This window comes from Zosterops lateralis (assembly GCF_965231275.1).
Source record: "Zosterops lateralis genome assembly, chromosome: Z".
NCBI classification, from domain to species: domain Eukaryota; kingdom Metazoa; phylum Chordata; class Aves; order Passeriformes; family Zosteropidae; genus Zosterops; species Zosterops lateralis.
The window spans coordinates 75,594,171-75,618,781 of NC_139800.1; the positions used below are offsets into that span (position 1 = coordinate 75,594,171).

At 38.2% G+C, this 24,611-nt stretch overlaps 1 protein-coding gene across 4 annotated transcripts in view; it reads right to left on the reverse strand.

Moving 5' to 3' along the window:
- The window catches only part of XRCC4 (X-ray repair cross complementing 4), a 139,763-nt gene extending 115,916 nt beyond the window's left edge, over positions 1-23,847 (reverse strand). The window contains exons 1-4 of one of the 4 annotated variants that reach the window (XM_083883274.1): positions 23,524-23,586; positions 22,545-22,601; positions 10,714-10,863; positions 7,687-7,874 (exon numbers count right to left, since the gene is read on the reverse strand). In XM_083883274.1, the coding sequence (XP_083739400.1) occupies positions 7,687-7,874; positions 10,714-10,852 (327 nt within the window). In that variant the 5' untranslated portion in view covers positions 10,853-10,863; positions 22,545-22,601; positions 23,524-23,586. Of the gene's footprint in view, positions 1-7,686; positions 7,875-10,713; positions 10,864-12,510; positions 12,543-18,847; positions 19,592-22,544; positions 22,602-23,523 lie in introns of those variants that run through there. The other 3 variants (XM_083883273.1, XM_083883272.1, XM_083883275.1) reach the window with 3 other exon arrangements.
- Positions 23,848-24,611: the final 764 nt, after the last annotated feature.

The following is a 24,611-nucleotide window of genomic DNA, read 5'->3' on the forward strand; positions in this document are numbered from 1 at the left end:
TCCCCACTCCCAGGCTGAAAAGCAGTTAGCAATAAAGCTGTGTAAATAGGTGTCACACTCTAGGTTTCAGGTATTAGCCTATCCCACAGAAGTTAAACCCAAAATGAGTTAACTATCTGGCATCTTTCATCTTGCGTTTGGGTCTTTCAAGTGGGGGAATGCAGAGTTTTTACTAGACCCTGATCCAAAAAATACTACCCTTATTCTCTTAACATTTTATCTGCCCTGATTATTTCCCACAAATCAAGACCCTTAGTGATAACAGATAAGGTCAATCTTATCCTGTGGTGAATACTGCATAAGTTTACATCTTGGCATTCAACAGGGAAAATAGTTGTTTTAGAAAAACTGATTTAAAAAACCTCTCAAGGACCACATTCAAAAAGGAAAAATTAAAGGACTGGTACCTGAATGTTCTTTTCCAGAGAAAGCATGTCCTTTTTGCAGTCATGCTGGTTTTTTCCCCAGATTACATCACTGAAATAAGAACTGGTTAACTATAATGATGTCAGGTAACTAATACAAGTAACAGCCCTCCTTCCACTGGTTAGCACAGGACTTATTACCATACGTGCACATAAGGACCCTATTAAAATCCATTCCCCAAACATCTTTAGTGATTCACCCACGGCCTGTAAGGATTTTTGGGAACAAAACATCTTAGTTATGCAGTTTACGGGCTTTTCCAGCTAGCACACACACATAAGAGCAGGCTGATTATTTCTCTGATCTCCTGAACAAGAGACAACTCATATTCAGTTATTTACAGTCAAAGAAAACATGGGGGTTTGCCCCACATCACAACTAACAAAACCTTCAGGTGGTCTCAGAAATGTTAGTTTCCTTGAATACAAATCAGTGCATATAAAACAACAAAAAAAAATACTATATACACTAATGCAATTCTTATTTGAATTCCTCAGTTTCAACCCATGTCTTAGGCAATGTCTCACTAGTTCTTAATGAGATGGAAACTACATTGCTTAATGTATTTCAGTACACCAAGTCAGTAACACTGGCAAAACCAAAACTGCATTAGTGAACGGCTGATTTAGAATATCACAGCAGGTCACAAGACTACAGTTTTAACTCCTTTGTGATCCCAGGGAAGCTAAAGATGACAGTAAATTCTTCTGTTTTCAATTATTAGCAAAAAAACCCTCACCAAAATTGCAAATAAAACAGTGCTTGTAAAGGCTAGGCAAGCTCACTTTTTTCCTTGAAATATGCATCTTCCCCACGCCACCTCAGGCTTAGCCCTCTCGCCTAAATCAGAACCTGCTAATCAGTAGCTCAAGTTAGTCTCTAAAAGCTACATTAGATAAATCCTTTTCAATTTTTTTTTTTATTTTTCCTGTGAGTGATTCAGCTGAGAGGAGAAGAATACAGACTCAGGATAGACTGAAAAAGTAGACTAAAGTTTATTCCAAATAAATAGCAAAATTCATCCCTGTGATGTTCCTGGGATGGATCAACTATATAGAACAATGAATCTTCATTCCAGATGGAATTAAACAGGTATGAAACACAACTGCAGTGTGAATTAATGGAAATAAATCACCCATTGTTTTGCAAGATGTACAGCCACCAATAAAATAAGCAAAGAACTAATACAAAAAAAAAAAAAAACCCTGACTGCTTCCAAGTTCCAGGTTTTGGCACCTCTGCAGCCCCTAAGAGTATCGACAATGCTCTGTTAAAAATTTGTGTTAACCTACAGGTATTATTCACACACTGAAAAAACAATGTGCTTTTATGAACAGAACAAAAAACTTCAAACTTTTAAAAAAACCTAAAGCTTAAGACTTGTCTGAGAAAAACAAATGTAGAAAGACTAAGATTTGGGTTCCAAAAGTAAGAAAAAAAAAAAACAAACAGTTACACATTGTACCCAACAAAGCAGTTGACATCTAATTTTAAATGAAATGTCAGGTATTATTTGCAGAGGTACCTGAGAGGAACAAGAAGAAAAGATAATGAAACTAATAAACGTCTATGAAAGAGCTTTTTCCTGGAATGATACTACCCAGAAACCTACTCTTGAAATTGTGTGCTGTACCTGCCTTTCTGGGAAACATATTTTTGCAAGAGAACCACATTCAAGATTTGGATGAAGAAAACTTACCTGCCAAAGAATTTTCCAGTGTGACTAAAATATTTCAGAACAATTCTAATTAAATATTTTACTCACCAATCCCAAATACATGCCCAATTTGGCTTCAAACTGTAAAACTTAAAGACCCTTAAGCTTTGTCCTCGTGATAAAAAACACTCATTCCACATAGTGACATGTAACAGGCAGTAATTAGCATTCTGTCAAATCCTATGGGCAGGCACAACATCTCACAGGGTTTTTAGGGAACCAGCAAACTCATGGTAGTGCTTTTCAGTCAGAAAAAGAGCTGATCTTGCTCTGCTCTCTGGACACAGAAATTAGGGACTTGTCTTCACTATTCAAAGGAAGTTTCATTTTTATGTGTACTAATACAGATTGACTTCACAGTGGAAAACCAAAGATGTGTGTATTTTAAGTCACTGCAGTTTAAGGAAAGAAATCAACAGGAAGTGTAACACTCTCCCCAGTGCAAAATCTGCAGCTCTCTTATTTCTCCATCCCGTCATCCTGCAACATTCCCGCATTTGTCACTTTCTAAAAAATACAGGACATCTTGAATTTGTCCTCTTCTTACATTTCAAGACATTTTCTGTAACTGCAGCAGAAGTAACAGAGGTGTTGAAGCTGCTCTGAAGGTTTAAACCTATCCATCCAATATTTTATACTGGAAAAGGTGCTATTTGAGTGAACCTAAGAGTTAACATGAGTTTGAGAGCTCTCCTATGCCTTTGCAGGTAGAAAGACGAATGGTTCTTCCAGAGCTGTGAGTTTCTGAAGAGAAACCACTGGTGAGATTCTCATTGGTTTTCAGGCTCTGGCTGCTGTTCATCTGCACAGAAAATACAGGACTGAGGTCTTGCAGTGAAGGTTTAGAGCCCACACACAGTAATCTCTTTTCCAGAGCACCTACTGTCCTCTGTAATTTGTGTTTGGGAAACTAAAGCTTGTCAATATACCATGATTTAAAGATTTGTTCCCTCTAAAAGGAAAGCATTTGTACTCTGTTCTGCAAATGAAAGCAAGTCTTGATGTCCACAAAGGGATTTGAAATGCACAGCAGGTATTCCAGAAAGGGAAAATCTGAAAGAATTGAGAGGAAAGGAGGGGAAACAACATAATAATACTAAGGGAGAGAAAGGATAACTGAAAGTTTTCCTTGCACAATTCCGAATCTGTTATTTCATGAATACTTTACAATACTTGAAATATATTCAGACTCCTGTTGTACTCAAGAAATAAGAAGATGCCCCTTATAGTATAATTTGCAGTAGGCCTTAAAGCAATTAAACTACTGTTTTTGTCCAACTGGATAGGTCCAGTGAAATACACAGATCCTAGCAGGTTGAGAAAAAAATGAAGACAATTTATTCATCACAGTGTTTGATTCATCCTTTTACAACAATACCAGTTTTAAAAGTTTAAATTACCAGTATTTTAAATTAATTTTTCCAAATTACTGCTTATCAGAAGCAGCAATCAAATACATAATCTAATAGTTAGGGGAAATAGCAGAGCTTAATCATTTAATTCACCAGGACTTCTGTCATACCTTGTATACCTACACCTTGTAGGTGTATTGTACACCTAGTAATATGGTAGGGAATCATTCTTTCAGAAATGATTTTTCTTACCTCAAGGCTACAGAAGTGATGCACTGCATTTCCAGTGTACATGAAATACCTGAAGGTACACCCAAGGTGAGATGGGGAAAATCATGTGGCACTCAGAATTCTGAGATTACTTACAAGATAACACTTAATGTTCCTACTACTACGTAAGGCACATTAGAAGCCAGCTATTTCTAAAATGGGCTTCCAAGAAACCCATTCAAGTGTCCACTTTCAGGTCCTGAAGTACACAGACATTAAATTATATAAGTGATAGGAGAGTCATTACTTTCACACTGACCTAAGGATTAATCATTTCATCTTCCTCTCTCCTCAGCCGGTGGAATTGCCTGGGAAACAACCTGAACTCTCAGTGACCTTTGCTAACCAAACAACACATCCTCAGTGGTTTGGAGAAAAATAACTATTCAGACCTTGAACCAACGTAGTTTGGACAGCACAATGAGCTCTACCAACTACACTTCTCTCATTTAGTATGCTGTGAAAAGTTTCGGTTAGCACAAGATTCCCCAGCTTTTTTTTTTTAACTTTTAGTAAACTTATAATGAACTTACAGCCCAGACCAGGGAAAAGCAGCCACAGGAAATCGGGGAGACAAATAACAGCATCTCTTCCATCATCCTAATTAGCAACAGTGCTGCATCTAAGGTGGAATTTGTTAAGCTATTACCCTCCCTGTTTACAAACTTAAGCAAAAGGCAAGGGAAAAAAAAAAAAAAAGAAACCCAGAGCCTGTCACATTACTGTAAAAAAAGAGACTGCTAGCACTCAAATAATTGTTTATCAAAGGCTATTTAGTCTATTTAATTGCCAGCCCCAGGAAAAAAAAAAGGGGGGGAAAAAAGAAAGAAAGAGCTTGCCGGATTTCCATTATTTATTATATGTGGAGTGACTCGCTGAAGCACTTGGAAAGATTTACTTCCCAGTGGTCACCTACTTAGATCAAGCACTAAATCACTGCCTCTGTGGCTGGTGTTTGTTTAGGTGGCAGCAGTTGAGCTGGACCAGCCTCCCCGGCCCCTCGCCGGGGTCTCCGTGTGTGTGGCCCGTCCGGGGCTGCAGCTGGATCCGCACACAATTCCCACTGTGCTACACAGACATTGTTATTCCAGGGTCCTTCCTGACACCCCAGGCACCCCAGACACGGCTCCCAAAGGCACAGCCACCTGTCCTGAGGGAGGTAAATCACAAACATGCTGGGATTTTCACCAAATGCGTTGGAATTCTCACAAAAACATACTGGGATTTTCACCGAACCCATCGGGATTTTCACCAAACGCGTCAGGATTTTTAAAGGCACAACTCCTTAGGCTCACCTGAACACCCTAAGGCACAGCCAGAACCAGTGTTTCTAAAGCTCAGACATCATTATCTCTCCCAACCAATCATTTCAAGATAAATAAGTACTAAAACTCTTATGAACATGCCTTTAGTTAGATTATTTTTCTTATTCTGTTACTTCTAAGCATTACAGGCAATCAGAGCACTACAAAACAAACCACACTGTGCTCCCTCTAAATCAGACTGGAATTCTTTATGAACTGGGGAAGTTTTCCATCCATTCAAAATCCAAACCATCAGCACTCATCCATTACATAAACCTTACATACACATCATTATTATACACTGACAATTATAAACACTTTTTAAATTGTATGAAGACACAGGTTTGGTTTCATTCCATCAAAGCAGTGCAGGAGTAGGTGTAAACACATCCCTTCAAACACCTAGACATCAGGTGTTCATGGAAGGAACCTATTTGTTCATTAACTGAACAACAAGTGAATCAAACACCTTGTTAAGTCATCAAATCTACTACACTGGCAATGGAGATAATTATGATGTTTTTCTTTCCAGTCCTTTTCAAAGCAAGGGACACAATGGGGCTGCCACCACTTCCTCCAGAAAACACGTGGGCAGTAAAAAAATTTCTATATCAGAAAGCATTTCCCAATAATATCCCTGTGTTTTCCTTTGTTTAACATCTCCCCACTATTTTCATTTGCACTCCTGCAGACCACCCAACACATAATTAGACTTTGGCACATAATTAGACTTTATGGAAGCAGAGCTTTAGCAAGATGCTGCAGAGAAGGTAAAACTATTTCAAATACCACAGTTTGCCACAGCCATGAAAACAATAAATCAGTATCTAGCTCAAAGATTTTCCAGTCACTAGTCCCACATGGGATGGAGGACTATGACAGAGCTCAGCTCTGGAAATTACTGGGCACAGGTGACTGCTGGTGATCAGCATCATGTTCTAGGCAGCTCCCAATAAAAATAATGAAAATAACCAAATTTGTGTATATAAGCATGCATATATTTCTAAAAAATAAGGCAAGGCATATTATTGATTATCTAAGACTAAAAAATTTACTCTCAGGCACCATGTACCAATTTCATGAAAAGATTTTGCAATCATTTTTACTTACATAAATTGATAAGCATTTTATAGCTCAAAGTGTAACAATGCATTTCAGAAATTCTTTCATTTTTTTTACTAAAAACTGTTAATAATTAAACTGATAAGAGATAAACACTAAATTTAAGTCATGTTTAAGCTGCAGAGTAGTTTCTCTAGGCTTCCTCTGCGCTAAATTTGCATTTAGCTGAATTTCAGCCCTCTGGATGTAGGGCCCAGGAAGATTAATTTCCTAATGTGATGCTGAGAGAGGTCACAAATACTTCCACACAGAGTTTGCAAAACATTTGAAACATATTCTATTACACACCTGAAAGCTATTTCTAATACCTAATTCTGTTATTTAATTCTATATAATTGCTTTGGCAATTTTATTTGTAGGCATTAGCTTAGTACAGAAGGAGAAAAAAAAAAGTGCATTTTCACCCAAGAAATCCTATCTTATCTAAAAAGATTCTTTCAACATCCAAAGTTTAAAGCATGCATAGGAATCAAGGTCCTTTGTATTTTCAGTTTCTTTGGCCAGATTATTATTTTCCCAAATTGACTTCAAAGTTGTTTTAATACAAATTAAATTTCTCATAAGCTTTAATTGATGGAAACATGTATTAGGTGACCCCACAAACACATAGATGTTTTCATTTAATAAAAATACAGCATGTATTTAATCTGGCCTGTATTTAGAATGTGTGACATAGAGCAGAAACAAAAATAACAACAAAAAAAATATTCTTAGATAGTGCTCCTAATTTCTGAGTACAGTTTGGTCCTAAACTTGCAACATCTTTGTGAACAATCAAACAGCTCACAAGGCTTAGGGTCAAGATGGCCTTGGGTAAATTAATAGAAATAATCATAATGCAACTGGGAGATTTAAACACCCTAACTTCTGGCTTCTCAAAAGCCAAACTGGGCTGAAATTTCCTAAACTGCACAAGGAAAAAGGCATGTAAAAGAATTAAAAAAAAAAATAAAAGTACCAACTGTGAGATTCGCCTTAAGTTAGCTTCTTCCTCAGAAAAGTTTTAACGCAACAAAGCACAACCTGAAATATCCAGAAGTGTCTGTAGATACAGATTATACTGGTTTCTTTCCTGTTGTAAGAGGGTCCTTCCCTTTGTAGCCAAGCAAGCTTTTCCATTTGCAATTTAATGCAACAATTTCAGCCTTAGCTTACAAAATATCTGAAGTAGTAGAAAAGCTAATTTAAAAAACTCTGTTTTAGCATTTGAAAATAATCTTGCCTGATTTTTTTTTTCTAATTTAGGTGAGTAGTACAGAGAGAGGATGAAGAAACAAGGAACACAGAAGTGCACTGGAGGGTACAATTTGAAAAGGGCAGCATCCATCCCAAACCACTCATTTTTTTTCTAGCTTGACCCATGCAAGAGCTCACAACACTCACTCAATCTGGAATGAGTATCACAAGTCTGTCTGATTTTAAAGACCATAATAAAATACAAAAATGTATTTCATTCTCATCATTTAACAGTTAAATTGAACATTTATCTACTTACAGAGCCATCTTTCAGGTTCCTTTCATAGGAAAAGTGACAGGTCTTATTCTGCTCATCTCTTGAAATCACGAAGTTGTATCTGCCAGCTGACTCTTCTTGAGCTATCAGTGCTTTCCTCAGCTCCTCCACATATTTTTCTCTGTCCATTTCTATGTCAGCAGCCTCCCTAGAAATGTCTGCTTCAGACACTGTCGGAAAGAGACATGCAAGGAATAAATATTCATCTGTGTGAACAATTGCATGCATTATATGTTTTTTAATTAATTAATTTAGAATTAAAATTATTTGAATAGTCTCAAATTAAGAAACTTCAGGAAGCTGAGGGACAAGAAATTACTACACACAAGCTCTTCCCCATGGCTCTGTTTTTAACTCATGGTCTGCTATCACCCAAAGTACAGAACATTTAACATAATTCAAAATAATCAATATTCATATAACGCATATATTAATGTACATTTATATATATAATACGATATGTATATATATTTACGAGATATATATAAACAGTAAACATATTTTATGCATATATTTACACTATATATCTCCATGTATGTATATAATTTTAATAGATACAACTTTAAAAAAAATATATATATATATGTATATATATGTATATATAGACATACACTGACTAGATGACCTTTAAGGTCCCTTACAACCCAAGGCATTCTGTAATTCTGTGATTCTATGAAATATTATATTATAGGACATTATTTTTCCTTTGAACACACAATGGTGTGTCATTTCCACTTGTGGAAATGTAGCAGGAATACTGTGTTTTTCAGAAGTTCTGTCTCCTTTATTCTCTGTCTGAAAATGGATTATTTCCTTATCACTTATTATTTCTTATCCACAATTTTAGTTGCCTAAAGTCACCCAAAACAGTACGGAGAGAAATGTGGAATCCCTTGGAGCATGAGGCAAAGAGGGGTAGAAAAAGGTAAGTTAGAAATATTTACAAAGAAAGTGTTTGTCTGGAACAGTGATTTTAATACTAAGAAGATAAACTTTTAATAACCATAAGAAATTAATAAAAAGAAATACACTGAAATACTGCAATAGAGTGCTGTGGGTTTGGGTTTTTTTCTCTGTATATGCTGCATGTTCCTTCATAATATAAAACGAGCAGAACTGATCAATCGTTAGGGAAATGTAATATGCATAAATCCTCATAGATGTAGCTCTTTAACCCAGTACCAAGGTAACACACAAGATTGCATTGCATTTTTGTGTGCTCCTCCTCCCCTCCAACACTCACTGTTTTCCCTCTCTCCTTAAACAGGACTCCTGACACATTTCATCATCACATTAAACATACAAAACCCATAAAAGACAACTCCATCAGCAACTCTCACTCTCTTCCTGGTAGGTCTTGCCAAGGAAAATAATCCACAGCATGAGAAACCCAAAAGGGATTTCCCACAGCAAGAATATTCTGACTGTTGCTTTCCCTCCCTCCAGGTTTTGAATTTAAAATGGAAGCAGTCTCAAAAATGATGTAATAACTTTAGAAAGTGACCAAAACCTGTTTTGTTGAATGAAAACATCAATCAGTGCAGTAAGAAAACCTCGTGAACAAGAACATCAACCCCCAATGAAATTATTCAAGGGACTAGAAATTCAATAAGAATTTCTTAGAAAGGGATCAGATTCTTCAAGAACAGAAAAAAAAAAAAACAAACTCTCCTTTGGATAAGTACCCAATGCTCATGGCTGAACAGTCGTGGGTTTCCTTCTTTCCTTTTTAATGGAGTGAGGTCATCTGCTTTCACTGCTCCTCTGTTTTGGGAAATCATTACCCAAATTTTACCACATGCAGGAACTCAACATAATGAGAACTGTGTCTACCTATTTTTTTCTATACACTCCCAGCTACATTGGCACAGCCTTCATTTGGAAAAATAAGAATCATCTTTTTCTGATGGGGATTTTGAAGTTGCCTAAGAACAAGAAGATCCTTCAAACAGAAAAAACAGTATTTCTCAGTGTTAACATCCTTTTTTGTTATTTTCAAAATAACTGGACTTTACTAATTGTCAAACCAAGAAAGAAAAACCTTTCACAACCAGGAATCAGGATTGGAACATATGTATTTGCTTTGTGCAGGAACTCCTTATCGATGGAGCGTTTGAAATGTTAAAAGGAATATGGAAGAGCAGATTTAATTTATGTGTTGATTTTAATCTACACTTGTCTAATCTCAGTCCTATATGAGAGCTTGCCTTATGTAGGAACTGAAGAGAAACAACATCCACTGGGCAGGGAAAATGAAGGAAGAAAGGAACTACACAGATACTTCTTATAATTCAGAAAAAGAGTCCAGAAAATGGTTGTGCCTACAATTTGCTGAAAATACCTAATTCTCTCCCCCCTCTTAACTTTTTTTGCTACTGAGAGAAGGGCTTTTGATCAAGTATTTGACGTTTCTCAAGGAACACAAAAATCTAACTTTTTTTCACTGGGTATGAATGAGAGAAGCATGCACATATGCAAAGACCCATCCTCTTACTGAGGTTTCAGAGAGGGAAAAAAACTCCCACAGGCCAAGTTTTTCCTACTGATAGTTTATGGTCCATTTTCATTCCCAAAAATTCACTTCAGTATGGAATACAGATACCTTTGGCTATTAAAATTTCATAAAAACACTTTAAAAACATCTGCAATTAAAGGCTTCATGGGCTCCAATTTGCAAATGGAACTTGCATACACATTTGTTCAAGAATCTGGAGAAGACACTTCTGCTGAAGTGTTACTTCAGCATCACTCCAAGAAATTATACATTCTTGAGAAAGAACAAAACATTGCATATCCATGTGCTTAACAAATTAGTTTTAACTTTGACTCCAGATTTCAAAGTCCCCTGGCCACATCCCAGAAGATCATGAATCCCACCTCCACCACCACATGGGGACAAAGTGCCAAAGAAATTTCCATAGAAGCTGTAGGTCACAGTTTAGAAAATGTTTTTAAAGGAGCAATTGAGAGCAGTAATAATTTAAATTAATGTATTTCTCTTTCCATTACCTGTCCCAGTCCAGGCACACTGACAATCACTAAGAAGTAAACCAAAGCCAGTGCCTAAATCCTTTTCCCATGACACCTGTAGAAAATAGGTTGCTTCTGGATCAGAAACTGGATGAATTCTATTCAAAGTTTTCTCCATCTTCCCAACACCTGTTTAAAAAGCAAGATAATTTTGTTATAACCACTGGGGTGCTTAACAGCTTAACATAACTGTCTTGGGGGTTGTATGTGTGGAGAACAGACAAATACAAGCATGTTTGTAATTTTATTCTACTTTCCTCCCCAAATTCAGTTTGTCAGAGAACTGGTGATACTTCCAAACAGGAAACTGGATTATAATAAGTAAGGTTTCAGTGCCAACAATTAAATGTATTTGAATAGTCACAAATTAAGAAGCTGTCAGGAAGCTGGGGGACAGGAAATTACTACACACAAGCTCTTCCCCATGGCTCTGTTTTTAACTCACGGTCTGCTATCACCCAAAGTACAGAACATTTAACATAATTCAAAATAATCAATATTCATCTGGAAGACTGCCACGTCAAAGCTGCTACTAAAGCTTCACAGCAAAGCAGAGGGTGTAGCAAATGCCAGCAACCCAAAGAAAATATTTTAAGCACTGGATTCTGCAGAGAATAAAATATACGATGTTACAGCGAATATTTTTACTCTATGGCAAAGCAACTTGGCAACCTGTGCTTGACCTAAAACCTCCACAGGAATCCCATGTATACGCATACAACCAAAGTGAAGTGACTGAGAAAAGGCTACATGTTCACTCACAGACTAAAAATAGCATGTAAAAGGAGGAAAAACCCAGACGAGGCATTTCTACTACATGCACTGAGTACAAAGGTGCTTGGGCAGGGATTAAGTGCTCTATCGAGGTTTCCATCTAAAGTACAGCAGTAAATAATCATGACCAGGATCAGTTCAGGCCCTGAGGGGACTCTGTTCTCCAAGTAGAATTAGAAGGAAGTTCTTTCTTTGCTCCTGGACATTGAGAAACAATCTAGATACAGATATAACTACCTTGGCTTTCACCAAAATTGTTGTTTTCAGGTTAGGAGGAGCAGCTTTAACTGCAGTTGACTGAACTGCTCCTGACCCTCACTCAACTCTGCACCCCACAGCATTTCAAAGTGCCTCTCCCTTGCTCAGATAAGTGCACAGCATTCAAAAGCAGCAGAATACATGAATTTAAGCATTGGTTTTCAAGCATAAAGCTTCAGTATTTACATCGCTAAACCACCACCACATTTACTATTACAGACGTCATATTCCACCTTTCAATTCCCTGAAAATGCAACAGAAACAAAAAAGTCACCAAAACATAAATTGAAAAATAAAAAGAGAAGGAAAGGAGAAGGAGAAGGAGAAGGAGAAGGAGAAGGAGAAGGAGAAGGAGAAGGAGAAGGAGAAGGAGAAGGAGAAGGAGAAGGAGAAGGAGAAGGAGAAGGAGAAGGAGAAGGAGAAGGAGAAGGAGAAGGAGAAGGAGAAGGAGAAGGAGAAGGAGAGGGAGAGGGAGAGGGAGAGGGAGAGGGAGAGGGAGAGGGAGAGGGAGAGGGAGAAGGGAGAGGGAGAGGGAGAGGGAGAGGGAGAGGGAGAGGGAGAGGGAGAGGGAGAGGGAGAGGGAGAAGGAGAAGGAGAAGGAGAAGGAGAAGGAGAAGGAGAAGGAGAAGGAGAAGGAGAAGGAGAAGGAGAAGGAGAAGGAGAAGGAGAAGGAGAAGGAGAAGGAGAAGGAGAAGGAGAAGGAGAAGGAAAGGAAGTTCCTAGTTCCATCACTAACCAGCTCACCATTTCAGAAAATCTACAGTGTGTCTGTGCACCTGTAAGCAAGAACAAAAGAGTTAAATATTTGGGGGTGGATGGCTGGAACAAGGCCTTTGCAAATAGTGACTCCAGAAATAAAGCAGTTTTAAGATTTGGGGCTACTAACTGCCTGGCCATGGGTCAGTAATGAGCACAGAGCAGGAAACACTAGCAATGCATGCTCAAGACACAGGCACACACTCTCCTTTGCTGGCCAGATTCCCTTTTGTTTCTTTTTAATTATGGAAAAATGCAGCCTCTAGTAAAATATTTTCATAGAAGTCGTCCTCTGAAAGACACTGTTTTCAAAAATACTTCAATTAAAGACTATAACACAGTAGCTGACAGCACACGGGGTACAGGTGACTCCTATATGTGTAGTTCAACAGGAAGGTTTTGCCTGGTTTATGTGATTTTTATCACAAAGTAGAGCAGCATTCAGTGAAAAACCCTGCACTAGAGGATTTCTTATAAACCCAGACTGTTTATAACAAAAAAAAAAAAAAAAAAAAAAAAAAAAAAAAAAAAAAAACACCTAAGCAAGAGAATTAGATTTTCTATTTATATAATGGTAAAGCATATGAAGTGTCAGCCAGCCCTCAGTCAGAAAAAGTGAGGTCAAGAGTAGCAGAGGAAAGAAATCTGTTTATTTATTTAAAGATGCACTAACAAGGTCTCTGAGGCCTGAGACTAAATTAATTTGATACAGTGATACTGGTTTCCCATGCACACATCAGTATTTCATCCCCCTGATGTAGCACAGCTAAAAATGGAAGCTCTGTTTAAACAATACTCTTGGTAACCCTGCGGTAAAACACAATCTCAACAGGTTATGAGGAGGCACAACCAAGAATAATACCCTGAACTTCGGAATAAATGCGAAATACATGTTTCCTGCTTTTCCACATTTTACTGTGCGTCTCTGAAAAGAAGCATTTTCCAAGAAAGCATAAAATGAAGATACTTTTTTCTCCCAGCTTTCATCTACTTCACAGTCCTTGCTGGCCTTTTGAAAGGAGTATTTTACTTACTACTCCACATTCAGGAGCTGCCTCTCTAAGCAGAGCTCAGCCAGACTCCATCTCCAAGCACTCAACTCTCCCAACCCTTTAGCTCAAGGATTCCTGCCTGTATACAATGCCTATTATATGCGTCTCTTCAAGAGGAGGAAAAAAACTCCTCCACGAAAATTAGTCTGACCTACACAGCACACAAAAACATCACTGCAAACAGTAATATTGTACTTTACTGCTTTTTTGAAAACAAAGCAATTACAAGAACAAACTAAAAATCCAGATCCCTTTATCCCTTTTATGTGCTTTATCCCTTTATGTCCAGAGGATACAACTCTATCACAGAGTTGAGTGCAATGTTCAGTAAATTAATAAACCACACACAGTTCAAGCATGAATATAGCAAAAATTACCAAAGGAATTCCCTACTTATTTAACAACCAGCAGTTACTATTAAAGAAACTAAAAATACAGACAATAAATGAGGGCATATTCCTTATTCATTCACTATAAGGTGACTGTATGCATTTCATTCACTCTAAAGGCAAATCTTAATAACAGATGTACAGCACTATTTCCAAAATTAGATGTATTGCTCTGTATTTTAAGAGGTGAAATGAAACAATCTCCTCACAACTAACCTGCCCAATGCACTCACCTGCTCACTAAATTCCTCACCCCATCAGTTTCCAACATGTGAAGCTTATATGATCCTTCAGAGATCAAATACTTCTGCCAGGTAAAAATTTCAGTATGAAAGAAAGACACAAATATAAAGGAGCAGTGAAACCTTGAGAGTTATTTTGACTTTCATCTATGGCATGGAAAGGCAGGAACTGTGTTAATGCTCAGAAAGGTTAAAACAGCCCCCTGAATTTTTGGAGTGTCACTATTTAACAGTACAGCTGTTGGTGAAGCCTGCTAAAACAAAATAAAATAAAATCAGTGCATAAAAGCAGACTGTATTTTTATTGCTACCCAAATTACTGGAACCAGCCTCTCATTATGGCAGCCTAAAAAGACCCTTTGAGTCCATCAGAGCAGAGGAGCACCCTCAAGTGCCATTCAGCATCCAGCCCCTGTGGGCTCTTCCCATTCACCACCTCCATAAAATGAGAGCAGTGGGTTCTTTCTTCCTTCCCCCGGCTTTGACAAAGCAAAGCTGCAGAGAATCTTTGGGATTGGGGCCACAGAGAGGGAATGTTTCATCCCTGGGGGGCACAGGGGGTCACACACACCAGCACCTCTCCACCCCAGGGCCCTGGGGCCAGCCTGCAGGTGGGGACAGCAGAGTCCCACCCCAAATGTGTAAATCAGAGGCTTTATTGAGGCCTTTGAACAGTCGGGGATTGAGCTGTTTATCTTTAGCACTTTGTCCCTGTGGTCTTTGGCTCCTGTGACCACCATTAGGCAATGTTTCCCTCTGAGGAGGAATCAGCTGTTGGCTGGTGCCTCTGCCCTGGGAACAAACAGAACACACAGGCCCTTCTGAATGAACAAGACACTCTTAAAATGGGCCCACAAAGAATTTTATATCTTGTTTTGGATAGCACCAGCCATAGACCAAAAGCCAAATCTTTCAGACTGCTCCAACACAGCATCATTGATAATACTCTGAACTTCAGCACTTCATTTTTTTTCCCCTCCATGCAGACTAATGACGCTTTTTTTTTTTTTTTTTTTTTTTTCCCCAAATTGATTGGGCTGCAGGTGTTCCAAACCTCAGCAGCTATGCTTGGAAGGCTACTTACAGACCAGAAAGAGCTACTATGTCTTTGAAATGGAGCAATTACCCTAAGTGCTTTCTTGCTGAGGAAAAATGGGAGCTATCCACAGGGAGTTCAGAATAGAGGACCACACACTGCTGTTGAAGTCTACCGTTTGGTTCCCTCTGACACTGCCCAAACTACAGATCATAACCTAATAATCAGAAGAAAGTTAACAGTAAATTCATAATCAGAGAAGAGGTACTATTCAGGAGATGCTACATGTACTCATAAGTGGATAATTGGAGATTTAAACCAGTCAAGAAGAGCTCAAGATTGCTTTTAAAGATTAAAACTAGCTATTACCACATTTTCTAACAGAAGGAAATAAGATAATGCCTGTATTTATGCATATTTCCAGTGATATATTTCATACAAATTGATATTCTCTAGTGTTAATTTAAAATTCCATTAACTCCAATACTTCAGGAGCAAGAACATTAAAATACCTGACAAAAACCTCAACTCTCACTCCATTAATCTTAGAACTACTACTGATCCTATAGGGACTTCCTCTTTTCTCATTTCTTTTTGGAAGAACATGACTGGGCCAACAAACATGAAGACAAATAACACAGCATCTTTCCTCTTGCATCTCACAATAATCCTCCCACTCCTCTGGCCACAATACTTGTTTGACATTGAAGAATGATTCAATAATAACCTTCACATGGAACTTACAGATAAATCTGAAAGCCAAAGAAGAAAAAAAAATAAATAAAAGACCTTTGTTCCCTAATGCAATTTAGGGGGCTAAAACATTTTTTTATTACATGCATCCTAAATATTATTTAGTCATTCTTTTGTTTAACTTTTCTCTGTATTAAAAGCACACGGGATACAATTTTGCCAATAATGCAATTTTGCCTTGGAGAAAAAAGAAATGAACCAAAAATTAGCACTTGGATATGAAGAAGGGATTGAACGATTTTCTAACTTCGTGCAGAGGGGCAAGTGGGCCATTTAAGAAAATCACCACTCCATGGCAACATTTGATCAGGAGATCCTGGGCCCAACTGCAGAGCCAAGGCTCACATGGCTCACATTTGCACTGCTGCCTTCCCACTGCTTCATGGCAGCCACAGAACGATTGGAAACATGCACATGCTTTTTGTGCAATTGTCTGTCCCCCCCCAAAAAAAAGAAGAAACCCCAAACCAAAAAAAACAAAAACAAATTAGTTCTGAGCTTGTCAGGCTCCATGGGACAATAGGATATGAAAGATTTGCCACAGAAGATCTGGACTACACGATAAGGAACAACCCTTGTCAGGCTTATTTACTACAGTCACCAGCTGAAAAATGAGGAGAAACAGAAGGAAGCAGACAGTCAACAACCTTTATAGTAGGAATCTTACTAACAAGCCTTGATCTTAATTGTAGCCTGGAGGCAAAGCCCACCCTGGTGTCTTTCATCCCCTTGAAGTCTCAGGCCTAACCCACTACCCACTGCAGGCATCCACCCTTGCCAAGCTCACTTACAACCATCTACATTAAGCTATAATAAGGTTAAAAAAAAAAAAAAAAAAAAAAAAAAAAAAAAAAAAAAAAAGGCCTTCAATGTATTAAAATAAACACCAAAGTGGGCAATTATACCAGTATATACTAGCAAGTAAGGGAGTAGGCAGACAGATTTATAAAAGGGATGAACTCTTCTTTCTCATCCTTTTTGTAACAATTCTTCCCAAAACTATTCCCAAAACTAACAGTCACACTGTCAAAACCTCACTTTCCAAGATGCATGGACAAGCCAGGTTACACTGACTGAATGTTAGAAACCTGAAAATAATAATAATAAAAAAATCAAATATTAGAAAAAAAAAGTCATGCAACTGTCATGTTTCCTGATGAAAAAGTGAATTTTAGTAGTGAAGTAACAAAAAGTTACTTCAAAATGTGAAAGGGAGCAAAGATCAAAGGCAACAACCAGCCCAGCCTCCAGAGCATAGATCTGGGATGAAAAGTCAGCAAGGCGTGTCTCAGAGACCCAGACTCCCTTTTCTCTGCTGCTTCTGGAAGATGCAAGTCCCAACAAATACTTTACAACTCTTAACTTGGCAGCAGGACACCCTGGCTTTCCAAGGTCCTACCAAAGCAAGTGGTGGCACAGTGCCTTTGCTTGAAAACCACAAGATATTTATTAAGAAAAATAATTCACTCTCTTCTCAAAAAAAATTTAAAAAAAGACACACATTCTAAATATATACCATTTTCCACATAATTTCTCTGAAAAGACAGCACTAAAATTGCTGTATGTTTTGCAGATAAAAAACAGGAAAAGGAAGTTGTGCCAGACACCACCTTTGAGCCCAATGTATACAGTCAGTAAGAACAAAGATTTGGGAATTCCAAGTTTCTTAGTCATATTTTTTAAAGCATCTCTGCAGTTTTCAGTACCTTAGTATTATCCATGTGAGAATAGTAAAGTTGAAGAAATTTTTGGGGAAAGGGAAGAAAAAAAGCAGCATGTTTTAATCACCCTTCGTCCATCCAAAAATACCCCAATGCATATGTCTTTTTGATGTATATTTGGATAACAATGTAGTCTGGCTGAGGTATCATCTGTTTTCCAAAACACTGCCTTCTTTAGGATTAAATATTATCAGGATATTCAACACAAATCTGTCGCACAGATTTCCTTTCTTTTCTACTTTTTAGTCCCCACACAGACCTATCACAATTCCACTCTGACGTGTTTCTTCAATGTCTCAATTAACATCACTGAGCAATGGATTCCGCTAAAATCCTTTTTCTTTGCTCTTTTTCCCCCTCTATTTTCTTTTTAAACTTTAAAGTCACATAAATTCAGTAGTGTCGAATCCATAAGAGATCTGTAGGCAAGAGTACCCGGTCTGAAGCAAAGATAAATGAAACAAAGAAATCAGTAGATATGGAGTAGATATCAGGTAGATATGGATGGATGTAATTCTGTATGTAGGATTTTCTGAGGAGTTTTGAAAAATTGAGCCCAGTAACCTGGAAAAACAAGTTTCACAAAATGTTGCCACTTCAGCGGGACAAGGGCAGGTATAAATATGAAGGCTTACATATCTTTCTCTCCTCCCACCTCTACACCCAAGACTTTTCAAAGAGATGGATTATTTTAATTTCCCGTTCCTGTCAAATTAATAATAAAAAATAGACCTAGGCTCAAAATTGCTTTATCTTACTAAACAGTTTCCTCAGGCATTTTCTTTGAAGAAAATTCCTGCATGACCCAGTCTTCACTTAACTGAAGTTTTATTATGTTTTTTCTTCCCATCTGCTATTTATCTATTAGAAAATGCAACACTAAACACCCTGAAAACAAAGAGCTCACACGGCTTAAATTTATTAATTTAAAAATTGTAATTCATTTTGCTTCGCCTGGCTCTCACAGAAAAAGAATTCACAAGACATTCACAAGGAACTGAGACATTCACTTTCAATGCGGCTAAATTTCAATTTTGCAGCTCTTTATCCAGCTTTATTACTTGGCATTGAACATTAATTACTCTGCTGATGGATTAGGCTGAGTTTGAAGATAAGGCAAAGAGACACATACTGAGCACCAATTTCAGCTGTTTCCACACATGGGCACACGTTCAGCACGGGTTTGGCTCAGCCTTTGTGATAATCCACATCTGAAAAACCAAAGCAAGGCAGGAGCACCAGTCCCCATCACGACGTGCACCAGTATTTTAGCAAGGAGGGGACAAGGGACACAAATCCCATGACCTCACCAAGCTCTGAGCAATCAAACAGATCTTAAAAAAAAAAAAAAAAAAAAAAAAAAAAAACCCAGAGAGAGAGCTAAAATAAGCAAGGACACAGTTCCACCAGAAATTCCTGATAAATCTACTGGTTTGTGCTCAATCAGCACCATGTCTACAAACCGCATTTGGAAAGGAAAAAGGGCACAAAGAGCTTCACAGGAGTCACTTGTACTTTTTACATCACAAGTTGAGTACATTTAAAAAAAAAAAAAGCCTCTCAAGACTCATAAGCTCACTGCTTTTCTAAGCAACTTTCATGACTCTTTCCTTCATTTGAGGGTTTTTTTTGTTTGGTTTGGGTTTGTTTTTTGGTTTTTGTTGTTGTTGTTTTGGTGTTTTGGCTTTTGTTTGGGTTTTTTGTTGTTGTTTTTGGGTTTTTTTGTTGTTGTTATTGTTGTTGTTGTTGTTGGGGTTTCTTTTGGGGGGGCGAGGTTAGTCTTCATAATGGACTGAAAAAAAAAAAACCAAAAAAAAACCAAAAAAAAAAAAAAAAAAACAACACCACCACAACAGAACAACAAAACCCTACTCAAAAATTTAACTGTTACCCAAGACACTTGATGCCAAGCAGGGGGTCTACTCCAGGAAAACAGCTTTTCAGTATTAGTGTTCCTTTACAGCTCCTAAAGAATGCTTGCACGGGAGTGAAAAGAAACCTGCAGGCTGAGAGGAGGGCACAGCAGGGGCACACCAGTGCAAAAATACCACTGGGACTTGAGCTGAGAGGGCAATTAAGTACTCATTAGTAAAGTGCAGCACAAAACTGCTTTGGCACTGAACCAGTCAGACACAAGTCTGAGATCTTAAAATGCAAATTACGACAAAGCAGAGATGTGAAACACCACAGAGGTCTCATGCTGCTCTGTTAAGGATGTCAATTGTTATTTCCCAGGTAAGTTAATGACGACATAAAAAATGGGGAGTGGGGCACAGAAACAACACAGAAGGCATAAATATTTTATAAACAAGTCTCATTTTATGTTGGGGGGCACAGCACCTTCGTGTTTCTGGCTCCTAACTACATCACTACCTGAAATGCAACAGTGAACAAACACAATGGCCCTGATATAATGGAGGTACGTGAGCATTAAAAAGAGCCTTTAAGCACAGGAGTCACTTTTCCACAGCTCCAACAACGTGTTCCAGTGCAGTTTTAGATAAAGAACCTGCTACTGCATTTATCTCTCTCTCAGTGCTACAGATGCCCTTATTTATTTTGCTCTGTCAGAAGTATCAAACTCAATAGGTGAACCTCAAATTAAGACTATATACCAAAAAAAATCCTCCTCTACCTCTCTACGTAAAAGAAAAATATCTGGTTTTAGGATAGTCAGGGTTAATAAAAAACTGCAACAGACAAGAGTAAAAAAATATAAAATACAAGGTACATTTTTCATATACAGACTTCTCTGGCCAATGAAAGGAAGAAAACACTTCACTCTAATACTGCCTTCAGGAGACCACAAAACATTACTCAAGTAGGTGTATTTCCAAGACACAAAAGAATGCTTCAGCTAGTTCTCTGCCTCTTGCTTCCTTAAGCAATTATCCTCCATGTCAGCTTCCAGAGAAATTAACATTTCTGCCCCATCTCCTGATCTGTGGCTGCTGCATGCTGGACTCTGAAAATTAAGGTTCATATTCTCAGCTGGAGTAATTTAATTTTAATATAACCCTCCACACCAGAGTCTGATGCTTCCCTGCTTGGCTCGACCAGCACAAATCTCCCCAGGATTTTGTGAGGTTTCGCCCCAAGCCTAACACAGCTGACAGCCTTTGGAAAGCCCCAGGCTCTCTCTTTCCTGTCCTCCTTCTCTGCTGAAAAGGGGGGCCTCTAAGACCCCTTTGTAGACCTGTAAACAAACAATCCCTTTCATAATCATTTGAATCATTTACTAAAAAAAAAAAAAAAAACAACACAAATGCAGCCTGTGATAGGCTAGACAGCCTCACTCTTCCTCTGGTTGCATTAATTTTTCTGTCCCAAGATAGCAAGCAATTTGGCTGATGTCTAGATCAAGGGCACAAAAGTTCTCAGTCTCTGCACTCTTAAAAGGCACATCAGATCAGTCTCCCTTTTTTTTCCTGTTTACTTTACAATCTGTGCTCTAGCTGTCTGCTCTGCTGGAGGACACCCCTTCCCAGAAAAGCCACCTAATAGTTTGCAGAGCAGATGCAGAAATATTCCAGTGCTTTTTCAAGCTTTGATAATTTGGACAATTTAATCAAAAAATGTTCTGTGAAATCACCAGCACACCTTAGAAAGCAGCAGCACCAGAGGCCCTTGCTCAAGGCACACACTTAACTATTTTTTTTTCCAACTTGGAATCTTCCCTGTAAAATATGTTCTTTTGTGTTGATCAGATTTCACTGTGTTAGATTAGCAAACAACAGTAATTTGTTTAGTAATTATCTCCTAAATTTTGCCTTAGCTTGTGTCAACATGGCACCATACATAATTCAGGGAGTCTTTTGTACCTTGACATATCTTGGACAGCAGTCCTTACCATTTACATTATCTGATAATATGTCCTATTAATAATCTTCAAATTCACAGGAGATTTTTGCCACCTTTCCCTTTTTTCCATCTCACATATAGATGAAAAGGATGTGGGGAAGACTAAGATCCACAAGACTTTGATTACAAAGAGCAGGAGATGAAGGCCATAGTTTCCTAACCCAGGAAAGGGACACAGCTCAAGTCATGGATACGACTAGAGAAAAGATTCATTTTGGTGGAAAAATAAATAATTTCAAGAACCATTTAATGTTATATTACAACAGCTGTCTAAATTGGAATCCTGCTTATTTAGTGCTGCTGGTTCAGAATTTATGCACGTTATTTTATGTTTTCCCCACAACATCAGCAAGCACTATAGTACGTGTCTGCCAAATATAACAGTGAAGAAATCACAGCTGCATCCTACTAACCTTGAAGAATCAGATAATGGTTTTGAGTCCTTGAAAATTTCACCCTCAGCTCAGGGTGGTTCCACTTACTCAAGGACGTGTGCTGCTTTTTCATCTGGGGCTCCTGAGCTCTAACATAACCCCTGAAAAACATTCTCCACCTCCCGTTAAACCCTAGGTGACAAGAGTTAGGGATTAAAATTTCTCATCCTCAAGTGGCACTGCAAGATAATGAGGACATCAGAAACAGGCATTGAGACAAAACAGCAAGTGACCCTGCAAGGCCCGTGGCACACCCACCAGCACGTAGCACAAATATTTGCTATATTGCTTTAATGAAGCCAACATGCAGCATAGAAAACCACCTTAAATTTTCTCATCCATACTGAAATGGATGGGGTTTGATCAAAACAGAGCATTGTAAAGACATCCAGTGTTGCTGGGATTATCTGTAACACACCAGTAGCAGGGATTGTCTGTGTCAGGAGAGGCACTGAGGTCACCTGTGTCAGGCACAGCATCACTATTTCTACAGCAAGGCCATCACACCTTGGATGTTTTTACAATCTGGAGTACCTTGCTAAGTGATGGAACACCGTTTGCATCAGCCCATCCGTTGTATGCACATGAAATCTGCCACAAAAAACAGAAATTTTAAGTTGCAGGAATTCCCACTGCTGTAGGAACAGTCCCCAGCACACACCACCCTGTGCAGTAACTTTCTATTAAATGCAAGGTTAAAATACCAGGCTAAAGCCTGACGTGAAGAATGAGGTTCATTCCTGCTCAGAACAGCTGCAAACTCCAATCATTTCACAGCTATTGTGATCCATCCTACTACAGTGAACATCATATGCACTTCTGGTAGGTGACAGGCAGAAGCAGAGAAATGAAGAGAAAGAGGAGCCAAACTTAAATATAGATAGGGATTTGGTTTTTGGAGTTTTTTTGTTTGGGTTTTTTTTTTTTTTTTTTTTCTTTGGGGGCTGGGTGTTGGTGTTTGGTTTGATTGTTTTTGTGGCTTTTTTGTTTTGTTTTGATTTTCTTTTTCTTGTTTTTTTGGGTTTTTTTTGGGGGGAGGGTTGTGGTTGTTTTTTGGTTTTGGTTTTGTTTTTGTTTTTGTTTTTGTTTTCCTTTGAAACAGTTTTAGCAAACAAAATACCACACTCTAATTACCACGGTCAGCACACAGAACATCACCTACCCACGACAGGTTTGCCTGCAAAATGCACAAAATGCACACTCCTCGTGTTCGACCACCTCTTTACTCCAGGCAGGGAGCAGAGCAAATTTGTAGCAGTAGCAAAAATGCAAGTAAGTTTATAAGCATTCATGCCTGTGTTTGAAGATACTGGGAACAACAGATGTGGGCACCAGGGAGAGGACAAAGAAAAGCATTATCAGCTTTTTGCCAGTCACTCAAACCAGCTTTTCTCAAAAAAACCCTGACTGCACATAAAGCTTATTTTCAAATGTTTTTCCCACCTCATATACATGGATGTATTAAGCACAAAAACCTATTTATACAGATGTACCTGTCACATCAGTCACCCACCTGTGATATTTTTAAAACCATCTCCTCCAATTCTCCTCCTCATGAAAGGTAAAACACATAGAAGATAAAAACCAAGGCTTCCACATGCAATTGTTATTGTTTTGTGGTAATTCTTCCTGCGTCTGGAAACAACCTAGAAGTTAAACTTTCTTTTACCTTTCATTACAGACACAAATTCCTTGGTGTGCTCTACTACTCAACAGCAGGTAAGCCTTTCACCACTAAAATATTTCTCAGCACTAGGAAATACAGCCAGGACCATGAACCCTCCTCTTAAGAGACCTAACAGCAACAAAAAAAACAGTATTCATCCTAAGTTTTTATTTAAATATCTGAATATTGCTATGTAGATCAATGTAGTTGTTTAAACTTAAGATTTATTTTTTGCTTTTCACGACACAAGTGGTGCCTACCCAGCCCATTCCTGCAGACAATACCAACTAGGCTGTCCCAGCTCCTCAGAGCTGCTTTTCCATGACAAGATATTAATTAGGAGGGAAAAAAAGTACAAGGGAAACTGGAACACCACCATCTGAAAGCTGATATTCCTTCCAGTCAATATCCCGTGCCTATCACAGCTGTATTCCAGAAAACACTTCCAGGCTAGGTGCACCAATCTTTTAAATTATGCCACAAAATCTTTAAATGGCATTTTCCCCACCACACCAAATTATTCACCTGAAATCATTTTAATACAGCACATGATGAGTAAAAGTCCCTTTTGAATAGCTGAGACTGTTGGAAACTTCACTTGGAAATTAAACATCTAGGGTAAAAAGAAATTTCAAAATTCTGCAATGGGTTTGAGGTAGGAGCTCGCCAGCAACTATCAAAGTAGAAAAAAAAAATAATAAATCTATCATAAAAGGGGATGTTTGAAAACAAAACCACACTAGAGGAAGCCAGATGACCACCTGAAAGCAGGCTTGGCTATGGTGTGAACAAGGACTGACAGCTGGAGTCTCCCCAGACACTACTGAATATTTTTAATCTGTGTTTCTAATTCACACTGAGCATATAGAAGAGAGTGTCCAAGCAGGCAAAACAACCCAGTTTTTGCTTTCTATCCCTGACACACATTAAAAAAT